Source organism: Toxotes jaculatrix, chromosome 1, assembly GCF_017976425.1.
Source record: "Toxotes jaculatrix isolate fToxJac2 chromosome 1, fToxJac2.pri, whole genome shotgun sequence".
NCBI lineage: Eukaryota > Metazoa > Chordata > Actinopteri > Toxotidae > Toxotes > Toxotes jaculatrix.
Window position 1 is genome coordinate 5,788,708 of NC_054394.1, and position 24,881 is coordinate 5,813,588.

A 24,881-nucleotide genomic window follows, 5' to 3' on the forward strand; every position below is an offset into this window, starting at 1 on the left:
GAGGCCTGTTTGATATTAGTAGTTAAGGGGTGGGAGTGTGCTGATCTTCAATGAAGAGGATAAGTTCCCTGGTTTTTACTTCTCTTAGTACCTGCTCTGGTGCCTTACAGGGTTCACAAATGTAATGTCATTTACTCTGGAAATTAAGTAGATCTTCCTCCCTAGATTGACCTCCTGCTCATACTATATATCACAGTGACTTACTCTGCAGTTAAAGCCAGAAGACAGAAGACAGTTGCCTTAGCTAATCATACAGAGTGTAAGGAGGTGGAAAGAGCTAGCGTGGCTCTTTCCAATGGTAAATAAAATGTTCTTGGTTGGGCTCAGTGACTTTCTGAAGTCTGGTCTTCATCATGAAAAGTCACTGCACTTGACCAAGAAGTAGTCCACTTTGTTCTTTTCTATTTTTTTCTACAGATTAATCAAACAAGATATAGCATATTAATTGTTATTCTTTAGAACTGTTGGTGGGTGGATTTTTATCTCCTGATAAAGTCATGATCATGTCATGATAAAGAGCTGTTTCCCCTTGTCTCCAGTCTTTGTACTAAGTTAAGCTGAACCTCTGCTGGCTGTAGATTCATTCTGATCATACAGATATCAGAGTGGATTTCAAACTTTTTATTGTCTGTTTAACTGTGTAATATCAGAGCGATTCAATGGTTAATAGTAGTAGGAGACTGTTAGTGTAGTTCAGGTTTAGGTCAGACCAAAGTTTATTTAGCTTTAGTGGGTTATCAGATGTGTGGCAGGTTTAAGTTTGGAGTCCAGCAGTTAAGAGTCCACTTAGCATTAGATGGTTTACTTTTTGGACACTGTGTGAATGGATTCTGCTAATGCCAGCTGTTTTTTCCACTGCACATAAACTTCTCCATTACAATAAGTGTTAAAGTCCTGAAGTCTCCAGCTCTTTAATTTCTAGCACCCTCCCACCTCACCAAGCGAGCTGTCACTCAAATACTAGGTTTCCAAATGCGAAGGAGTCAGTAACTGCTTGGAAAAATTATTCATTGTCAGTCAAATTTACTTTCCAACAAAGAGAGACACTGATTACAAAGGTGGATGCTTGTGTGTGAGTGGGTGGGAGTGTGTGTGTAGAAGAGACCAGAACATACACACTCTCTCTCTCTCTCTCTCTCTCTCGCAACACCTGACCAATCAGGATAGAGTCAGACAACTGGTCCCTCTCGTTCCTCACTTGTGCTCAGGCAGCAGAAGAGGACGGAGCACAACTGCTGAAAACAGAGATTTTACTGTTCTACTTCCCTGTTGTGTGATTGGTTTATCAAACTCTCAGTTTGTGCTAATGGACATTATGTTGCCGTGTCATCTGTGCCAAGTCTACCTCAGCCTTCATTACATGGAAATTAATGTAACTCCTAAGTTGCAACATACACTTTCAGTACATGATGTTAGAGGTAACACTGACAGCTGAATCCCTCCCATTTGGAAAAATATGTAGATAGATATGTTTTGGCCTGAGGAATTATGTAATTATACTGATGCATGTTAATGTACATTCTTTATTATTTGCTTATGTTTCTATTCAACTTGTCACTCATCTGGTATCTCAGACACCCTGCAGTGGGCAAATTCCCACCTAACCAGTTTTAAATAGTTTTTACAATGTGTGTGATTTGCAGAGGAGAGGGATGGAGTCAGAGAGCTGTGTTTTATTTGCTTTGTATCAGTCTAAAAGAGAGAGGCTAATAAAAGTGTCTGTTTCTGCTGTGTGTGTGTGTGTGTGTGTGTGTGTGTTACAGGAAGAACAAACACTACTGTTTACCTATGAAAGCACGAGTTAACACACAGAATGACTAATGAAACAGGCATATTAATAAATTGAGATGGCACACATTTGCTACAAAAGCCAAACAAATGAGAATAAATACCTACTCCACTCTTCCTCTCTCCACAATAATAGAGGGGAGACACAGAGACAGGGAAAAAAGAACTCACCTATAATTCAACCAAAATCTATTTCATGACAGATGTTACCTTTGCTGTTCTAGTAAATCCCAATAAAGTGTTTTTTTAATTGCTTAGGACAGTAAATACCCTTCCCTGAACTGGCTACAGGTTCAATCACTACTCAAAAATTGAGATTAGAAAATGATATGTCAGATTTTTTAAAAAAAAGGTACAGATTATAACATGGAAATGGATTCCAGAAAACTGCATAATGTGGCCTCACAAAAAAAAAAAAAAAAACAAGCAAGGCTTCAGAGACCACACAGACAAGAAGGTGGAAGAAAGGAAATAAAAGAAGAGTGGAGGTGGGACAAATTGAAACATGCTGCTAACAAGTGCGACAGCAGGCCAGCTGCAGGACGGACTGGCAGTAGTTAGCAGCAGGCCTGGCTGCTGCGTCCTGCCCCTCAGAGATACGGCCACGCTAAATTTGACAACGTGAAAAACCATTTGGCAGAGAATTCTGCTGTGAGTCCCTGCAGAACAGAAATGAATTTCAGCTCCGCTTCATTTGACTTTTTCCCCCAAATTAAAATCACTGAGTTGTGACTCAAGAAAAGAAGTGTGTCTGAGGTCTTTTTTCTTTCTTTCTTTCCTTTCTTTTAATTTTTCCCTTTCTTCCTTCCTTCTGTCTTTCTAGCCTTCCCTCCAACCTTGTTTTTCTTCTTTCCTTCCTTCCTCCCATATTTCCATCTTTCTTTTTCATCTCTTTTCTTCCTTTCTCCTGTCTTTCAATCACTCCATCCAACCTTTGTTTTCTTCTATCCTTTCTGTCCTTCTATCCTACTTCCTTTTCTCTTCTTGATTTCTCCCGGTCCCTATTTTTCTTTCTTCTTTCCCTTTGTCCTTCCCTCTTTTCTTCTTTCCTTCCTCCTTTCTGTTATTCCTCTATTTATTGTTTCCTGCTTTCCATCCTATTCTTATTTTTCTTCCTTCCCTTCTTTCATCTGTCTGTCATTTGATTTTTTTTTATTTTTCCTTCCTTCCACCTCTCTGCCCTTTTATCCTCCCAAATTTATCTTCTTTTCTTACTTCTCTGTATGTTCTTCCCTCTATTTCCCTCTCCTCCTTACCTGTCATCCTTCTTTCTCCTTTCCTTCCTTCCTTCTTTTCCTTCCCTCTTTCTATCTCTTTCTCTCTTGCTCTCTCTGTCTCTACCTGCCGTCATTCCTCTCACCCTCTCAGTCTCCCTGTCACTCACAGATGTGTCTCACAGGTCAGACGTAAATCATCTACAAACAAACAAACAGCATTTCTCAGAGTCACATCTCAGAACACCTCTGCCCGTAATACAATCAAACACACACAAACACACGATGCAAATGACATGAGCCAGGAGCATATTTGTGTTCACAGCTGTGAGCCTGGAAATCAGGCAGCTGACAAAGCATCAACACATCTAAACTGAAACTTTGAGATTTTATTTTCTTCAGCTACATTTCTGCTGTTTCATTTCACCTTTTAGAGAAATTCGCTCAACAGTCATGAGGGTTCAATAAATGAAACAATTTGTTATGGAAGAACAGCACTTTAATTGCCTGCTGTGCATGTCTGAAAGTAAAATATACAATGAAAATGATTTCTGTGTAAGTATGAAAAGGACTGAGCAGATAAGGAAATGCAGATAGTACAGGTGGGAGCAGTGTATGTTCATGCCTTGAGGCGGCAGAGAGCAGCTGGATCTGTAGGTGTGTGTGTTTACCGAATCGTGGTGTTGAATGCCACTGTGAATGTCTACTTAGCAGAGATAACACACTCAAGGTCACACACAAACACAAACACACACACACACACACACACACACACACACACACACACACACACACACACACACACAAACACAATTTCAGTTATTTCAGTCTTCTACTTTCTGTTCAGTCAAATGTTTACACAATGACTTTTTAAGTGATTACCTGACTGATTGGCTGACATTATTACGTTTTCTTTTTCAGCTCAGTATTCAATCATTTAAATGAAGCTTAGTGAGTGTAAAAAAAACTTCTGTGTGACTGAATAAGAGACTACAACGCTAACGCTATTTCAAGGTCAGATCCCTCACAGTGCGCCGGTTGGCAAAGCGCAGCACGAGGGAGGCAGCCTCAAGCGAGCATCACATCACAAAGGAATAAAACATTCAAAGACTTTCATAAAGTTAAAAAGCAAGCGAGAGAATTTATCCACCACCTCCCCACCCTCCCAAAAAAAACTAAAAAAAACTATTAGAATGAAATATAATCCCTTCTTTTCATGCCCCTGCACAGACGAATGACTCCGGCTCTGTATCGTCCTCAGGAAGTTGGTCTCTGTGCTCTGTGCAGCTCAGAGATTCATATTTTGATGAGGGTATTTCAAAGTGTCATGGGTTTAGCAGAAATACGTTGGGCGGGGGGACATGAAAGAAATGCTAAGTCATTTCCAATCCATGATGTGGGAGAGGAAAATGTCTCGTGTATGTCTTTAAAGTTAGACATTTTCAAAAGGTCATCTGGTGGAAATAAAGACGAGACCATGACGAGAATCTGTCACAGTTTTAGGCTGAACACAGTCGGAGGAATGTGGAGGTGATGAGGTGGGAGTTTGATTTAGAGAAACGCTTCCAGTCTGACGACACGGAAGAAAAAGAAACCGAGATGGAGAGACGGTCATAGAGAGAGGGAGACAGATGGAGGATGGGGGAGTGTGGAATCACCTCGGCAGAGGAGAAACAAGTGAAGAATTGGATTGCATGCCACTGGCTGGTGTAATTGTGAGGGCGCCCTGACGGAGAAAGTGATACATTGTTCCCCGGACTCGGCTCAGAAATATTATCCTCCGCCAGAGAATCTTTACGAGTGAAACAGCAGCAGCAGAAGAAGAAAAAAATCAGCTGATATTAAAAGCGAGCCATGGTGTGAGCTACAGGAGCCCGGGCTTGTCAGAGCATCCCCGTTTGATATCAGGCTCGGAGAGCTGGGAAGGCTGGGGAAGATAAGTGGCCTGATTACTACCGTCTGTGTGTGTGTGTGTGTGGGGGGGGGGGGGGGGGGGGGGGGGGGGTTGTGATGTGTGTGCATAATAATCTGAGGACAACAGTGAAAAATAAATATATATGCAGCAGCATATGAAAATCATATAGTGGTGACACGCTGTCTCACAGACTTGAACAGGTGATGTTCTTCCTTGTGTGTGTGTTTGTGTGAATGTAGTTCTGGATAATGCCTTCACTTTCCACCCTTTTACAAATCAGCCACAAAAAAGCCACAAACACAAGCTGGCAAATGGAAACACTTGCACTGACTCTCGAATCTGCCAGAAGGTGACTGAGTGTGTGTGTGTGTGTGTGTGTGTGTGTGTCTGTGTTTTAATGCATACACAGCCTGACAATGACCCTGGAACAGAAATATGACCTTAGTCGGTGTGCCAGGATACACTCACATACACTCAGATGTTCACGCAGAAAGATGCACAACACACATAATTACAAACTTTGGGAACAGATGGGCATTATGGTTCTAATGTGCTCTCTCTCCCTTACTCTCTCATTCACACACATACACACACACTCACAAAAGCTCTGAAAATGCTTGACAAATAAACAGACTGCACTGTTATGCTTGTTGCCAAAGGAGCAGTTATAAACCAGTCCCAACACTTCCCTTTGGACATACAGAAGAGAGCCAAGGTGAAATCAGAAGCATTTGTAATAGTTAAAAACCTCTGAGTACACAGCTGTTATTACACAAGGGACATGTCAGCCACTTGTCAGCAGCAAGGCTGAAGTGCCAAGGCCACAACAGGAGCTGCAATCTGTGATCTGTATCCTTCCAGGCGCTTATACACAATGTCGCTGGTACAGATGGAATAGAAATGAATCGTTGTATACCTTCAGTATAAATGCCATAACCTCTGAGAGCCCTGATAAAGTAATGGAGCACTGAAGCTGAATGTCAACTTCAGTTTCCTCTTAGGAGATGTTTTGGGAGGTAATCCTAATAAACCCACAGGTAAGGAGAAAAAAAACATCTGATTTATCATAACTGATCCCGACATCCTGATCATCTATCACACCGATCCTCCCCCTTTACATTCCTGACCACACTGTTTCAAAAATAAATTCCTCCATTTGAATTTTAAAGGTCCTGTATTGTAGAAAGTGACATTTCCCTATCGTTTCTGATTATAAAGAAGCTGTAGTTCTGATATAAATATTGTGAGTAGGTATCAAAAGGTTTGATCCATGGAGAAATGCGCACAGCCCATAATCAGAAACTGTGCCTGTAAAAAGGAGCCTTCAGGACTCATGCCCCCAACACAGCCCACTCAGGTCCACCATCCAACCATGTTTTTGTTGTTTTAACTTTACTAAAACCACAACACCAAGCAATCATTCTGTCACTGAGCTAGCAAGATACAAGACAGAAAAATGTCAAGTAAAAACTGTACAATCGTTGGATGTCAAGAAGCCACCATATCACTGTACAGCCTTCACACATAGATTAATATTAGAGACCAGTGGTTATTTCTTTCTGAAATATCAGAGCATTTTAGTCATTTAGAATTTGACTGTCTGTTTGGCTCATTTCAGAACTGACTGACCATCACTGAGATTTTCCAAGCTACAGCAGATGGCTGCAATCTGTTACCTGTGGTTGGCCTGGCTGTGCGTCACTCAGAAAACAGTCAGCCAATCAGAAGAGAGGCTCAGAGACCAAAGAGACGTTTGATACACAGACACGTGTGTGATGATGTACAACTATACTGAGAGTTTTTGTCACTTATAACCAATTCTTATGGATATCAAAAGTTTGATTAAACTGCTAGAAATGTTTAAAATACGGGACCTTTAAGAAGTGTATCATAATGTCTGACACATGGAAAGGCACAGACAGTTAATCTACTGATAACATGTGGTTGTTTTGCTCAAATTGTATGTGTTTTAAAAGAAAAGAGCTGCATGTGAGCCACAAGTGAGACACAGTGGACACTGGCACACCTCCTAGAATGGCTAACAAGCCCTGAACATTTGTCCCTAAACTCTGACACGTCTCCTGAAATAGCACCTCTAAGGCAGCAGACATACTGGACCTTTGTCGTCATCGTTACAACAGTAAACATGCAGGTAAGAGTGTGGATACCAGTCATAGGTAATGATGACTAATGGTTTGAAATGGTGAACCAAACTGAGGCCTCCTTTGCCAAAATCCTATGTTTTGCCGACCCATCCAACTCAACCTCTTCTTAAAGTGGACTTTGTTGGACTTAAATCTCATCTAAATTCCTCCTGTGCTCCTGTTACAATTACTGCAGCAGTCAGTGGTCAAGTTTGCCTCACAATAAAATATAACTATTGGTCATAATGCTGCTTAAACAGACAACCTATAGGGTCATTTTTCAGGGCAGGACAGTCTCAGAATAGCAGCAGATTGTCCCCAGCAGGCACAACAGAGCCATAACGTAACAAAGCCATGTCCAGTGGACATTAGAAGTAATGGCAACAAGGGAAGTAAATCAGCAAAGAAAGCTTTGAAAAGCCAAAGAAAAATGAAGACATTCTTGGGCAGAGCAAGGAGAAACAATAAGTCAGGAATATTAATGCTCTGAAAGGCATGTACGAAGAAAGATGTTTCTACAATAATATAAACAAAAATAATGACAGATCACACAAGCTATGACTTGTTCTTGGCCTCTCAAATACATTCACTCTGCTCTTAAATGAAAACTTTTTTACTCCCAGGTAAATTAGTGTAGTAAATAAGTGTAGTACCATGGTTTTGTCACTGGATTTACTGCCACATGAACAGTGACTGAGGACTTGGTCTCTGCCTTCGTTCAGAAGAACAAAGTAACTGAAAACATTTCAATCTCAGAATGGCAGAGGCAAATCCAATCCTGCCAGCATAGTAACTCACTGTCATTTTATTTATTTATTTTTTTATGTTGCTTCATATGAGCCTTTCCTTAAATACCAGCAGACCAGGCTTTGAAAAAGGCAGCCCCATTTTGTCTGTCTCACTCTATTGTTTGCTGTAACAATTCTTGGGGTTAAAGCAGAGCTAGTAGGTGCAGGTGTGAGTATTGTGAAAAGCAACAACCCCCTCCCCCCCCCTCCTCCAATCATGAAGCCTGGGCTTGTAGACTGTCAGCAGTACCCATCCACAACCAGCTAATAGAGGCCAAGATGCTTCCTCTCAGCACACCTGGCTCCAAACACAAACCCCATATTCACCTAACACTCTGAGTACAGCAGCAGGAGGAGGAGATGATGTACCTTAATGTACAAGGAATGTGACAGCCTTTTGTTCAAGTGAGGGTTTGGCTGAATTGAACACAGCAGGTTCAAATATTTGATCTGTGCTCGGGTGTTTTTTGCCATCCTCCCTGAGGGTGTGTATCCTGGCAGCATGCTTTCCTTTTGTTTTCTGTGCGATACTTCAGCCACAAACAAGAAGACTCCGTACACTGGAGCTGGCCAATAACACTGACAGAGAGATAAAGAAACAAGGGGGGCCATACCTATCAGACACCACTAATGCCCCCCCCCCCCCCCCCCCCCCACAGAGTAGAGGCCGTAACACAGAAGAAGAAGAAGAAGCAGAGGCGTGTCTGAGCAAGACAGTAAAATATGTACAAATTCTGAGAGGATATATAAAACTAGTATGTGAATGTGTTGTATGAGAGAGATCAGAGGATGCATTTGAGCACAGGCAGAGTGTCAAGTGTTAATGCATGCAAAGTGTGTGAGTGTGTCTGAGTGATGTCCATTTCCCTGCAGGTTAAGGTCAGTAGCCATCTCTCTAGGGCTTTTACTGTCACAGACCACTGGGCTCGACATTTCCTGCCCACCACCAGGCCATTTGGCAAACAGCAGGGTTTAGAACACTCTCCATCTGTGTGTCTGTGCATGTGTGTGCGCATGTTTTGTGTGTGTGTGAGTGAGGATAGAGGAGGAAAATGAGAAAATGTGTGCGTATTGGCGTGAATATGTGTGATTCAGTTTTTAAGGCTTGCATGAAATAGAGGAGGGGCATGTAAGTTTGAAAATGCAGCGCTATATTGTGTGTGTGTGTGTGTGTGTGTGTGCGCGCGCGCTTGGGTCAGAAGGATCGTAGCGTCCATCTGTTCCCTGCTGCTCAAGGTGTCTCTCTGCTCTTCAGAAAAGGACAGTCTGCAGATAATTCAGAGGTGTCCAACTACTTTTAATCTGCTGACCTTTAATCTGTGTTCTGCTGTTTGAATCTGGAGTCATATTCACATGTCACTTAACAGGTGTGTGGACCAAATGATCTGACCACACAGCCACTGAACAGGCTTCTAACACACCTGTCTTGTAAAGTGAGACAATGAGATGATGACAGCGCTTCATTTTTGGTCCATTTACTGACACAGAACAACAACTTTTTATGGTTGAAACACTCCTTACACACTAAACATACAAGTGCCTGTACATACCACTCATCTAAACACATTAATGTCCTACAGCAAATTGGCTGGAAAACATTGCAGGAGGAAGCCAGGTCGCCTCTCCACCCCCAGCTGCACTCAAATGGATAATCACCCACATCACACATTCACACAGAAAGCTTTAACACGTCACTCAAGTGATGAGTGAAAATGTTTAAGCCACTTTTTCACATTGAATCTACTGCACTGATAAGCTGCACTGATAAGCAGCATTTCTAGTGTCAGTCAGCCTAGTCACTATATGAAAGCTTCTATTCATTTGCTGTTTTTACACGGGTGTCTGATTTTAAAAAAAAAAATCTCCCCAAGGCAGAGCTAGAGAGACACCTAAACTTCTTTAAAAAAACACACACACACAAACATTTAGGCTGTATGTCAGCCTACACATTTGGTGGAATTTGATATATAACTTTGAGTGTGGTCATTCTTCACAAGCTATGTGTATAATTACTCTGTACTTCACAGAAAGTGCTATCAAATTGTACACAAAATAGATAAGATTTTATGTTTTATTATGGAATAAAGTAGGTTTTACAACACACACACTTTTTTCAGATGTGGGAGAAAACATAACCAGAACATTCAACCACCAATTTACTGCAGTTACAAAAATAAAAATGGATACCTATTGATATTTAAAGACCCCCTCCAAGGAAAATCAAGTTTTTAACCTTGCTAACATTTCAGTATGGTGTTTTTCATGTGTATTTCCACCTTGGAACATCACATACCTAAGGAACCAATCCCTTCAACTTGAGTTTGCATTAGCACAACCACTAACGCTGGGTCAGCCGCTGCCAGTTACAAGCTAACAAGCTAAAAAACAACATGAACAAATGAAAGATTCTAACTACACTTACCATTCTGACACTAACCTCTCACACTAACCATCTGAGTGTGTACTGCTGCAAACAGTGGTGGTGAGCAAGGAACGAGGCCTGAAAATTCATAGCTCCACAATTTCTCAATGAGGAAGTAAGTGTAGATGTGCTTCCAGCCCCTGTTCAGAGACATTTTTAAACTTCATATGTGGGGAAAACCACGTTAAACAAAATCTAGTAATCATTGCAGAATATTCTTACATACTGTAAAATACGTCTGGAGGTGAACTTGAAGTTTAAACCTGCAGGATGTGACTTTTGACCACTAGAGACCACAAGGTTGATTTAAAAAAAAAAAAACTACCAGATTTTGTTGAGTTTGTAAAGGTCCTGAAAAGTATTTTATAAATAAATAATCTAAAATAAATAATTAAAAATCTTAATGCATTTTTTATGAAGAGTTTAACTCGGTCATCAGGACTGTGAGAGTGTAGTTTGACCAGATTCTGATTCAAATGTTGATAAATCTTGATTGGTGCACAGGTGCACAGTGACATCATTTTTTTTCTACCTGTGCCCCGCCCATTTCAAACAAGCAAGAGCAGCGGGAAAAACACACATAAACACATGAATCTGTCATATGAAATAACTAAAAGTATTCAAACCAATTTCAAAGTGCAAACAGTGTATTCATGTACGATCCATTCTGACAAACATTCATATTAAACATAGAGAATGAGATGAGGTTCCCTCTGTCTTCCTTCTTACCCCTGTATGTTTCAGTCTCGCTCCCTCTCTTCTCTCTCTGACCTTTCAAACCTCGGTTGTTCCCCCCTTTTCTTCCTCTTTCCAGCCCGCCTCCAAGGACGTATGTTTGTTCCCCAGGCTGTACTATCCAATCAGGGGCCTCTCCTGACCCACGTCTTATCTCTGATTGATGACTGGTGGCTCCCACAGAGTGGACCACATAGCAACTTTTTCCATTAACCTTGTTTTCACAGTGTAGTGCCAGATAAGCATGTGTGTGTGAGTACATACTGTATATATAAAAGTGAAATATGGCAGAAGCCAGTGTTGCAGTTGAGTGGTACGTTGCTTTGTTTTAAATACATACAAGTGCTATTCTTGCATGTGCTTCAGTGTTGTTTGTGGGTGTATGTGGGCTGTTGAATTCACAAGATTCAAAGAGAGAGATGAGGAAAAGGAATAAGAGAGAGCGAGAAGAGACGAACTGAGAGAACATGACACTACGACCACGCCTGAGCTCGGCAGATTATGGGTATAACATTAAAAGCAAGTGTGTGACATAAGCAACACAACCAGCTAATTCATTTTTACAGCCATTCATGACTTCTCACATCTCCCCGTTGCTACGCCTGCTGCGTACTATTGCACGTTTGTCAGTGGGATGTCACGCCACGCTCTCCAGGGTGCGTTTGATCTGACTCACCCTCACAGCCCCGGAGCGTGTTGTCTCTCATGCAGAAAAACCCAATACAGTCGACCACTGCACTTTGGTAGCTGCTAAATATAAGGAAAGCCGCACTTATCCACAGTTTCAAGCTTAGAGAATAATCCATTTGCAGCTACTATTAGGGCACAGAGATGCCAGCAGCAGCGTAGTAATGCTTTTTTGCTGATTTTACACCACTTGCCGTGTGGTTTGCATACATATTTAAGTTGTGTAGCTTTATGCTACAGCTTCATATTCTATTTAACAGGCTTGAAGTTCATTATGGTAGTAAAAGATTTCTGTACATCAAGCTCCACTATGCATTAAAGTTGCATAAACGCCCCATTCACTAACTAAATCACAACTTCCCACCCTCTAAATGCTAGTTGTTTGAGGCAAAACCCACATTCTTTTGCCGCTGAGATGTACACATGATGCAAATTTAATACATCTTGGCTTGCTTACGTGCAATATGGGGATATGTGCTGTATAATCAGAATTAAATTTAGACTGGCCATGTAAAATAGATGCCGTGTTGTGCACATTCTTAATATGTACTACCCGCTCACGTGCAAAAATGGCAAGTGTTGTGTTGTCAGCTGCAACACATCAGAGTCAGTTTTTTCTGCAGGACATCACAGCAGGGTTTTGGAGTCATGGCAGGATTTATGTAGGAATGAGATTAAAATTATGTCACGACATAACAACATTAAACAACAACAAAAAAAAAACAAAACTATAATCTTACATATCAGTTAGTAGATAAACATGGTGTTTTGTATTCAGGTGAAAAACATTAAGACTGCAAACACAAACATCTTTTTCTGATACTGATATTCAATGGTAAATATAGCAGTAAAACATCCTGCTGTTTAAAACAGTTTCTAAATTAAATCTTTCAAAATGGGATGTTCTAGATATTTTGGTAGAAATGACTCAATTGATGCATTAACTTAAACAGGTATTTAGAGGTTATATAAAGTGGTGTAACCTCGCCAGCTCCTTTGCACCACATGTCAAATAACCCTGAGGTAACCTTATATAAGCCTATATGTGGAACCAAACAGTACAATATTGCAGGCTATTCATGGGTTTAATATTGTGCAGCATCTCATTCTCCCCAGCTCTGGAATGAATTGATGCAGGGACTTTAAGTGGTAGCATAACATTTCGAAGGAATGGAACTATGAATAATACACACAAACATACAAGCAAGCTTGCATACAACTGTGCCCACAGGAACAGACACACACACATCTTTCATATAAACTGAGACAGTGATATGCAAAGATAGATGCATGCATGCATGCGCACTCATAACACACTTTTTTTATTTTTTTTTTAGGATACTCAAAATGGGAAGCAAATTATACACATACACAGAGAAAGAAAGGGGAGAGTACAAATCCAGCCTTAACTGAATGTGAAAGCTCAGCACGCCCATGTGCCTTTCCTGCCTGCAGACCAAACACTGGACGTCAATGATGCAGAGGCAACAAGACAGCTGCTACACACAACACACACACACACACACACACACACACACACACACACACAAACAAAATATCCTCCTTACAACTACAACAAGAGTGCGAGTATTTCTGTCTACCTCCTTGTTTCCCCCTTTTCTTTTTCTCTCCTTTCTAATTTTTCTCTGCCAACTTCAGACATGTTTGCCAACACAACATGTATGGTAAGTGTGTAGCTGAGACAGAAAAGGTGTGAGTGAGAGAGATACAGAAGCAAAAATAGAGATGAAGAATATGAAGAAAAAAGACAGGGAGGGCTGGTAAAAAGCAATGAGAAGAATAAAGATAAGGTGCGGGAAGCAGCAGAGGAGAGAGGGAATAACGAATGAAGTCTACTATTTGTGCGGCTGTTTGACCCTGTAAGGCGCTCAGCTTCACTCCGGCCACATAAATAAACAACCACGTCTAATTTCCCCCGGCTGAGGGCAGCATACAGGCACTCTTTGAAACTGAAAGTTCAGTTGATCTGCTGAATTCATGTCCTCCAGGAAAATAAAATACCTACATACAAAAATACCTGCATCATCTGTGCATAGGAATTTTATGCCAACAAAATGAATGACTTCCATCACATCCCAGATTCAGTGTACTTAGAAAGGTAAGTATTAGTAAGGAGAGTTGTGAAAAGAAGTCCATTGTTACAATGTGCCATGTTTGCATCAATAACAAAACCATATGTTAGTCCATTAACTGATATTTGTCTTTGTCAGGAGCATGTAAGCCATCTTAGCTTAGTTAGGAGTGTGTAGGACCTTCAGCGACTCAAGATGACTTTGTCCATTGTGTGTTTACACTGAAGTCATCTTCCCAGAATCCCTCTGCTACCTTCAAATGGGGTCATGTTTACTGTGTTCATGAGGAGAGTCCGAATCAACACCCCCCTCAGCTTTTCACTCTGTCATTACGCCTTTGTATTTTCTGCATTATATTACCCACTCACTAGCAGGTTAAATTGTTACCTGCAAAGAAACAGAACAACAAGGGGTCTTTTGGCGTCCATGCTGCTGTTGCCTAGTAGTGTTCTCATGACTAAACCACTTGAACGCCAAGCATACTGTCTGCACGACTTCCCATGTTGTAACCACAAGCTCATGAGTTCCTGCTCGTGGACCCAACAGCCAGCTACCATTGGTCACTGTGTAGCCTCTGACCCTAGATGTCACCAGGTCAACAAAATGCCAGCTCTCCTTTGTCTCACTTTCTTTGCTGCAGATGCAGCAGCCCCTGCTTGGCTCTCCCTCTCTTCTCTGCCCACACTCTTCACTGCAGCATGAGCTGCTGCTCTCTGACCTCCCTGTGGCCTGCTCGGAGCACAAAGCTGAACTGAGCTCTTTTCTCACCGGCAGCAACGCAAGAGCCTGCCGAAGATTAACCATTAGTGAACAAGTTTAATTTAGTGCCAGTGGTTCCAACACAAAGTCTGCCAGCTGATTTAACCAGCAACATGAGCCGTGAAGCAGAGCTGGCGTTGAGCAACTAACTCTACTGGCCTCTACCCAGCCAGGAAGCCATGCAGCTGCCATTTTAAGTCAACCATGAGGTTTATCTGTTTTCACACACACACGCATGCATGCACGCACGCACGCACACACACACACACACAGACACACACCCTTCCCTTTTTAAGGAAGTGGATGAAATGTAAATTAAATTCTACTACTTTTGTAATCACAAAGTATTTCTGATAACAAAAGCAATAACTGCTTTAGACAGTTTTTATTATGTTGGTGTGCATGAAATTGTCATAAAGTCCTCCACCTAGTAGCAATGGATATTTTGGTGTCCTAGGCAAAGTCTCACTCCGAGGTTTACGCACCTGGGTTCCCATTATGCTTTGGGGAGAAGTAAACAGTATAATGTTGCCATAGAGACGAGTTAGCCGTAGCCCATGGATGTATTATAGGAACTGGATACAGGACTCTAAGATGGCGCCCACCCTCTTGAATGAAAATTGCTCGTTGGGCAAGGAAGCCAAAAAAGTTTTCAAGCTTCCAGGCTTGCATTCAAGTTGTGCAGCCCACTGCACACGCACATTAGTGTTTCTCCCAATGGCCCCACATGCACGTTCCCACTCGGCTCAGTGAAAACAGCAAGCAAATAAAAATGTCTTTTTTGGGCCCTGTGAATGTTTTACCATTATAAAATCTTTGTGGAGATAAATTCATTAAAGTGTCACAACCAACCTTGCAGCTGTCCTATCAAGAGCTCTTTTAATATATCTATGCTGCACTTTGAGCTTATGTTCCTTTATATTTTGTAAACTGTAAACTGTAAACACAGACAGACAGACAGACAGAGACAGACAGACAGACAGACAGAGACAGACAGAGACAGACAGACAGACAACATTCGGTGAATTACTTTTCACATAAAAAAAAAGTCTAAATAAAATGATTATGAGACAAGATCTGGTGTTTTAGGTGTTTCTTTTTTCTGTTGTTTCTTTTGGACAGTCATCTGCGATTGACATCAGAGAAATCACCATATCTGGAGTGGAAGTTGGGCTAATTATGGCAACGTGTGATATCTGCAATGAGTTATGACTCTGAGAACATACAAATGGAAACATTTGGGTTCAGCAAGTTAATGAGAAACAAGCAGTATCTTCCTCCCTCTCTCTGTGCCCCCCATCCGTTGGCGCCTTAGACAACTGCTTATTTGACTACAGCAAACCAGTTACGGTTTGAAACATTCACCTTGAGGCTCTGGTGGGTGGGCTGGATTCATCATCTCTTCCCCTCTTACACACTGCACTGATGAAACTCAGCACACCCCGTTACCCTTCACAGTCTGCATTAACTTAAGTAACAAGTTGTCAGCTCTTTAATAACCTCATTAACAAGTTGTGCAGACCCCAAATTCTGCTTCAAATGGCCATGAAAAGATAGTGCCTCATCAGTGTGACAGCAAACCACTGGGCTTTCAATTTTGTCAGAAATGAAGTCAAAGTAAAACCAGTCGTTCAGTCGTTTATTTATTTGGACCGCATGTGGCTGAAAACATCAAACTAGATGTGATAGGCTTTTGTTGATGGGCTTCATGCAGAGCGGCGCCTGCTACCATCAGAGGCCGGGCTCACAGCAAGCTGTCACGCTGCCTAAAAATCCAGTTTCAACAAAGTGTTATTGTGATAAAAATTCAGATAATCTCGACAAAATATTCAGCCTACCTGAGGGGAGTCTGGTTTTCCTCACACTGCAAACTAGTTTAGAATCTGAATGCATAAAAGCAGTGCTGCCAGCACAATGGAGCTGCATGTATTCATCCTGTTTTCCTACAGGGAAATATCACACTGCATCTCGTACTACAAGTAAGCTGATGGTGATATGCTTATATTCTATTAACAATGACAAATGCTGTCTGTTTGATCCCAATTAAAGATCTAAACAACTTGTAAACCAAAAATGCACAAACCATACAAATTTTCATTAATACTTAATCTGCTCATTCAGCCCCTCAGCAACTCAAATGATTTAGATCAGTGATTCCCAACCAGGGGTATTTGTTCCCCAGGGGGTACTTCTGCGGTTGCTGGGGGGTATGTGGAAAGATGGTGGAGTAGCTCAATTAATGTGATCAAATAGAAGTTAAGATTTCATTTAAAAATGCAGTTGCATGCAAAAGTTTGGCCACCCCTGGGCAAATTGCATATTTTGTTGATTTTTGAAGTGAAAAGAAGTAAACAGAACCCCTGCTCCAAACGTTAAACATTATAAAAACACTCAGAGCGCCATTAACTCGTTGGGCCTCAGTTGATTTATTAGGATTTGTGAGGCAGGTCAAGAACTGTCAGTAGGAAATGTCAGATGATGACCGTTCCAGAAAACTATCAGATAAAACTGCATGTCTGACTGGTAGAAAGGCAAAGCAAAACCCTCATATTACTGCAAAGGTTTGGCTGACTCACAGAGGTACACCATTCCACTGTGCAGTGTTGATGCACAAACACTGAAGAGTCATCACCTTGCCTGCAACCTCAACACAAAAGTCAGAGTCTTGAAATCTGCACAGCAACAGAAACATTTGGATAAGCCAGAGTCGATTTGGAGTCACATGCTGTAGACGGCTGAAATTAAAATCAACCATCACTGGATGAAAAGAACACCTTTGCCAAGTGTTAGGCAGGAAGGTGGAAATATCATTCATCAACGTCATGGCAGGGATAGAAGGAAGAATGGACTAATATAATCTATGAATCTAAATATCAGCAAATTCTGGATCCAAATGTCATGCAGTCAGTCAAGGAACTGAAAACTGCTCAAGAAAGAGAGCTTCTACAACACAACAATCATCCACAGCAAAATCTTAAAATTCACCATGAACTACTTTAAGAAACACAAGTTGAAGCTTTTGGGACAGCCGTCACAGTCCTCTGACTCTAACATTGCTGAAAATCTGTGGGTGGATCTTAAACATGCTGTGATTGCAAGACAGTCCAAAAAATATCACAGACGATGAAGAGATCTGCAAGGAACAGCGGGTGAAGCTCCCAAAATCAAGAACAGAAAGACTGTTAGTGGCTACAGAAAGCATGTGCAAGCTGTGATATCTGCTAAAGGGAGGGATACTAAGCGCTACCTTAACAGGGTTTTCAAATTATTTATGAAAGAAAAAAATAACAGAGCATTAACATTCAGAGAAAAGCTAATTTTTTTTCTGTTTGCTGAGTTGTATTTACTTTTTTTCATTTACAGTAAACAAAATATGCATTTTGTCCAAGGGTGCTCAAACTTATGTACACAACTGTATGTCCACATACTGACTCAGCTCTAACACGAGACAGCAGAGACGCTGATACAGCTAAAAATAATGAATAAATGGTCAAAACGGAGAGTTAAAAGTAAATGATAAGCAGCTGAAATTATCAGCTAAAATGAATGGATAAACAGCTAAAAGTTAGCTAAAGCAGTGGGTAAAACAGTTTAATTATTAGGGAAAATGAATGAATACACAGTTGAAATAGCTAAAGGTTATGGATAAATAAAAGGCTCAGGCTGTTAAAAATAATGGATAAATGATTGGAATAGCGAAGAGTGAAGGAACGTAACCGATTCACATCTTATTCACCTTAAAATCCTTTACATTTAAATACTACCCAGTATAAAATCAGTTCCAATTAATTATATCTGAAACAAGACAGGTGATGTGGATGAAGGGGTTCTTGAGCTGACAGTGATCATGCACCTGCATTAGAGCCAACTTGTTAGTTAAAGGCGAAATGAACTGGTGACACAGAACTGAAATCATCACACTTTTCTTGTAGAAGTTCTACAACCAGCCCTTATTACAAAAAGTCAGCACAGAGAAAGACAAGATGAGAAATGTCTCTACACAGCTTTTAAATGTCAAAACCTTTAAGTGAACAAAATTCACAATAATAGTCACTTACAGAGTCTTACAGGGCCTCCCCTGTAAAAAAAGAATATTAGTATGCCCTAGAGAGTTCAATAATGACATTTGTACCTCCAGAGGCAAATGCTCATCTCCTATTCTGTCTCCATTAAGTTCTTCCACCGGCTGACACGCTCTTTTCTGTCTCTGCCTTTTTGTTTGTTTCTCTCTGTCTTTGTTTTTTCTGTTGATCTTTTTCCTTGCAAACAGTTTGATTCAGTCTGACGTTCATCATGCCTAGTCTGCAGACCTGTCATCTCTTGTTTGCCTTGTTCTAGCACCATCTTATCAGCCCAGCTACAAAAAAAAAACAGAACTCAACACACAGTACAGTGGGAGAATGGGACATATCAATCCACACTGTACAGCAAAGAGAACCAACCAGCAGGCCGCTGAAACACGTATCTCCACCCTTCATCTGTGTGATCCTCTGAGCTGCTGGCTGTCTCAGATATGGATTAAGCCTCAGACACGAGGATTAATCCTCATCTGCAAGACTGGCCCTTGGCAAGGTAAAAAAGGATAGCCTCTGCTGTTTAGGTGTTGATGATGAATTGTAATTAAAACTTTATCACACATGAATAAGACAACAAAGGGAGCAGGACTGAGTAATGGGAATTTTTTTAAATTAGATAAGGGAATTGCCTGAGGTGGAGTTTACAGGGGGGTGGGACTCCTGTTAACACAATGAGTCAAGTACAAATCCAGCTCAACTGAGTGGATATAATAAGAAGAGTGATATACATAAATATATGGTGATTTTCATTCATGCAGTTAGCCGGTCCAGGTATACATCTATTACTTATTACTTATTATCTTTTTTATTCTCTTTTTATTGGTACATGCTTTTGTTTCTGCCATGGCCACTTCGCTTGATTCCAGTTGGCTGCCACATTTCCATTAGTCCAGTAACCTGGTACCCCTAATGCAGGGGTTTATTTGTTGTTCTTAAATCATTTACCAGGATAAACTATAGTTTTCCTTTAGTTAAAGAATGTGAATGAAAAAAAAAACCTGATGAGAACAATACCACAATCGAATTTCTGAAAGTGGATTTTCAAAATAAACTAACTCGAAGACGAAGAAGAAGGACTTTTGACATAGCTACAGCAAAGCTGGTAGCCAGACAGCTGGGTGATGCATGTCAACACTGGAAAGATGTAATAATAATATTACAAAGTGCAGAGTGCAGGGTTGTTCTCCATTATTAGAGAACAGGCCATGTGTGTTTGGATTGTGAAAGCAATCAGTGCAATTTCTCTTAATGTGTGTGATAAAAGCAAATTTCAGACATTTTAAAACTCTTGACTTCTAAAATCCTGAAACCATCAGGCTTGTGATTATCCATTACAACTGCACAAAATAAACAACTTGACAGTTATTATCCCTTACTTTCACTTCCAAGCAGTACTTCATGTATATATAAATTACAAACATAGAACTTTTATTTTTTTTCCATCACGAGTGGGCAGTCCACTTGCAACCCACTCTCTGCCTCTACAGCAGAAAGCAATTACAGCTACTTGACTTCTAAAATAAAACAATATCCGGCAGATAATTTTTAGTAAGTGTATGTTATTACTTCAGGCCAAAAAGCCCTTAAATTCTCTGTTAAGTCATATTTACAAGGGTGAGTACAAGTTTACAAAGAGCACTTGAATGCAGTGCAAGACTGAGAATGAACGTCCACAGTGCATATGAGTCTTCAAGATGCTAAGTTGTGAAATAAGTATTCAGAGTTCAGATAAGAGCCAAGTGATGAAGGTTAATCACAGTCACACTAAAGCTTACCAGATTGGAGTATCGCATGCTGACATTGCGCTGGTCCTGGCGTGGCACGTAGCGGTGGACGGGATCAATATCTTTAGGGCTGATTAGCTCATCCACTGGATTGTGAACACACAAACACAGACCAAAAAAAAAAAACATAAATAAATACAAATACATAAATACAAAACACATACCGACATAGACAAGAAGGAAAGTGTTCAAAAAAGAAATACCAAAACAATCTATTTACTATAATTTACACAAATGCAGACAGTCAACAACCGTCTCCTTGGATTCAAGCTGGTGAAGAATGAAGCAATATTTACAGACAAGAAATAAACATGAATAATGAAAAACAAATTGATTTTTCTGACAATCTCATCAAATAGGACCTTATGGTTATATTAGTTTTGCATTATGAATTAACTTAAAGACTGATACTAGAGTGAACAGAATGCGTGGGTCAAAGCACAGCACACAAACATACACAAGCAGAGTCATACCGAGGAGTTTGGCGATGTTGTACAGGGCCTGACCCCAAAGGAAGACCTTCCCATCTCGTCCAGAGTTGCTAGGGAAACGCTTCTGGCTTCCATGTTTGTTCTGCTCCGCCTCCACAAAATCAGCCGGTACGTAGTAGTATTTGGGGATTACAGCGTGGCCTGGGATGAGAGACGAGCGAAGTGAGCTTTGTGTGCTATGTATGTGTGCATGCATTGCAGTGCATTGGATGTGAACTTCACTCCCTTCACTCCCAAACAGTGTTTGTGTGTAATTTTTAAACCACTTTTCTACTTAGGAAGAACATCTTTACATTTTAGCCTATACACACTTGATTCAACCAACACCACAGGTTCTGTGCAATAAGGATGCCACCAATTTTCTTGTGCAACCAAGATTACTTATTTATTATTTTTTTGCCTAACAGAACCATGGGTAGGAAGCTGGTGAGGGATCATGTCCTTGTTGCAGAATTAGTGACTCTTAGTGTTTGGTCTGTCTAAAATGTCTTCTTTAATACAAATTAATTAATACAAACTGAAGTACAAATTAAAGTTAGCAACAATAAGGGCTGCTGGCAGAGTTATGCTTTTAGTTTAATGCTAATGTCAGCAAACATGCTGATGTTTAGCACGTATGATGTTTACAATGTTTACTAACACGGTTTAGCCAATTAGCATTTTTTACAGGTTGTTGTAATTCAATTAAAAAAAATAGCAACAAACGTTTTAGGCACTACAAGTAAAGTGAGGCAGCTTTAAAAAATAATGCCATTAAAATGTCTAGTTTATCAATTAAATTCATACAAAGTGCAGGTAACAGAAAATGCACCTGTATGTGTCTTGTATGAATCTAACCTGATTCAAAGGAAAATACTGACAAGGGTGGCACAACTATCGTTGGTTGCCCATTCAGCAGAACACAGCAGCATTTCTCCCAGAGCTGTACCCTGCATGTGTCTATGTATCATCAAAACAATGAGAGACTCTTGGGAGGTCAGACAAACCTGCAGCAGAATAGACAATAGCAGCTTCTGACAGCAGCAAATTCAATTGTGGGTTTAGACTTTTCATGGGCATTAATGTTGAAAGCCTAAAAAAGTACACTTGTGCTATCCTTTAAAACCAAGCCAATTAACTTCAGGAGTTTTCTTAATTCATATATAACCAGTACAAAGGCTCTGTGGAGACATATGAGGCGACTTCATTCAGCCCTGTCTCACATCATCATCTTTTCTGTATTCCAATTATTCCTGTTCTATTATCAACAGACCGATAGAAACTCAAAGCTCTTGACATCCCTATCATTTGACTGTCTCACCTCACAGCAATGTGTGCAGGTGAATATAGAAGCCAGACTCTTTGCTCATGAGGAAAGGCTGAGTTCACTCTAATGTAACGCCTCCGTGAGCCTCGGCACAGCATGTGGTGTATGAATATGGATGACGCGATTTAATAAGAGAAAGGTTTTCATTGCTAGAGGGAGAGAGAATGGAGGTAGACTGAGTAGCTCCAAAACAAACCATATGGATGTACTGAATGAGATAAAGTTACACGTGTGTGTGTTTGTGAATTTGTAATGTTTCCCCATCTATAGGTCATGGTATTTGTGTGTGTGTTTGAGTGTATTTACATGAATATTTACATACTGACCCTCATATGACTGGAAGATGATGGGTTCAAGGAGGTCCTGGTATTCTTTGACCTGAGCTTTATTTCCTCTGAACACCCCTGCAACACACACACACAATGTTTGGATGAAGCTAACACATGGTTAGTCTGATGTTACAGCAACATTCAACATCTACATTCTGTACAAATCTATACAACATACAGCATGTGCTATATTAAGAAAATATATAGTAGAGGCAGTACACGTATGTGGGAGTGAGGACGCTGTGTGTATGTGTACATGCATGCCTATGTTTTCCCATCGTTGTGTGTGCAACTGAATGTAAACGTGCGTACTTACTCAAATTTGTGTGTTTGTGTTTACAGTGAATGCACATTCTGAAAATACTGTTTTAAATACTTTATTTTATTTTGTGCTTAAAAACACAAGCTACGTAATCTAAAAATAGAAGTTTTTAAAAACCATTTACACTAAGCTTTCGGCACAACATCACCTTAAACCAGCAACTAATTTAACTCCTTTTTTTCACATCCAGCAGGTACAAAGCGAGATTAGCAGTCGTGTTTCTGGCCTCCTGAGAAATGTGAGTCCAAAGTTCTCTGTGCTTTTCAATCAGCTTCGCTCCAACTCTTGAGAAAAGTATCTAGCACTTGAGCAGCTAAATGCTCCACTATGTTCACCAGCTAGTCGCTAAATCTGTCTGTCTGCTGTTTGGTGCTGGGAAGGTATTCTATAGTGGCTTCATCAGAGCTTTTTCACTGAAAACAGCTGCCTGCTGCAGCTCGAAACACTGTGGATGAGAGCCACAGCAAACTTGTGGGCCATAAAACCAAAACAACAAGCTTAAATATGCTAAAATGCTCAGTAAAGCTGAATGACAATGGTTCACAATAATCTGCTACTTCATCTCTATGGACGGCCCATTACACATACATATCGTAATTTCTTCCACTGTTAATATGAAAATATTGATTAGCAGCTTTAATGTTAAAGCACCATTGAGAGCTTCACAAATGAAAGGCACTACATCTGACTGAACAGCAATATGAGTCCTGACCATTTAAATCCAAATAATCCCAAACAGGCCTCTGCAATTTCATGCTCGATTGTTTACTACATCAGTCAGGTAGACGTAAATAAAATAATAGTCCTGTTGACATGGCTTCCAACAGGAAGACAGGCTCAGGGCCTATAATGTACTGTAGGTTTACAGTGTATTGAACCTTTTTGTGGTGCTGTCACTGTACTTTTTGTACAGAGGTGATGGAAGATAGTTTTAGAGCATTCAAGTTTGGAGCCTTGCTTTTAAAGTTCTGTTTACTTTGTTAGTTTGTTTGTTAGTTTAAGCTGTTTGGGTCAGTTTAATGGACATTTTATGCTTTTTGAGCTGTTAAAAAGATTCTTCCATAAAGATGAATAGTTGGAGGCAAAATGAGACTTGAGCTTGCCTGCTAGTGCTAAAAGTGTCAGTGGAGAATAAACTGGCATGAGGGTGATTAAATGATGCTTGAATTCACATTTTCTGGAGAAACTGTACTCCTCACTTTATTTCTTACCATTCCCTTAGGTTCACACGCAAATTTCACACATCACATCTTTTTAAAAAGTATCTCTAAGTCCTCTAAAACCTGGCAAACACCAAAATGTAATTTCCAGTCAATGACCCACTTGAGGCATCATAACAGCAGCTATGGACAGAACAGCGCTTACCGTCAATCATCATGTAGATGAAAAATATGGGAAACTCGCACTCGATTCCATCAAAAAGCTGCAGAGAGACAGAGAGAGGAGGAATTATTGCTTTTCCATTTCAGAAAGAGGAGAGAGGCACAGGGACTTTAAAGAAGCGGATGGTTGAACTTTAGTAGCACTGAATATGGAACAGCATGGCACAGAGGAAAGATATACAAGACGTGACATTGTGAATGAAAACTGACAGAATGAAGAGGAATAATAACGCTTCCTCGCAAGGTCATTTTTGAAAAATTCAAACTTGTGCTGTTTGTTCTGACAGTTGAAGGTCTGAGATGTCAGAAAGTTTACAGTGACAAACACATGAAGTACACAGAGAGAAAAGTTGGATCAGTGGACCACTCTAAGTTTGGAGGTCAATAGCTGTGGCCCCACCACGTCCACCACTTTCACATAAGACCTACTGTATGCAAGAGACTTGGATGTAGAATAGATAGATATAAGTTTAATTAAAGTACAAAAATTGCACCCACATTGAGTCCATGAAGTAGGCAGTGGAAATCAATCAGTTCTGGTGACTGACAGCAGGTTATGCCACTGTACTGTACTTCATGTGTTGCACTAACCAAGAAGTAACTGAGACTGCACCTGACCCTTAGACATCATAAAAAGTAACAAACA

At 40.5% G+C, this 24,881-nt stretch overlaps 1 protein-coding gene across 3 annotated transcripts in view; it reads right to left on the reverse strand.

Annotated features, from left to right (window-relative positions):
* phkb (phosphorylase kinase, beta) overlaps positions 1 to 24,881 on the reverse strand; it is a 96,145-nt gene that overhangs the window by 33,513 nt on the left and 37,751 nt on the right. For all 3 annotated transcript variants that reach the window (XM_041063938.1, XM_041063768.1, XM_041063848.1), the window contains 4 exons: positions 24,219 to 24,276; positions 22,529 to 22,606; positions 20,879 to 21,037; positions 20,397 to 20,491 (listed from right to left, as the gene is read on the reverse strand). In XM_041063938.1, the coding sequence (XP_040919872.1) occupies positions 20,397 to 20,491; positions 20,879 to 21,037; positions 22,529 to 22,606; positions 24,219 to 24,276 (390 nt within the window). The remainder of the gene's footprint in view (positions 1 to 20,396; positions 20,492 to 20,878; positions 21,038 to 22,528; positions 22,607 to 24,218; positions 24,277 to 24,881) is intronic.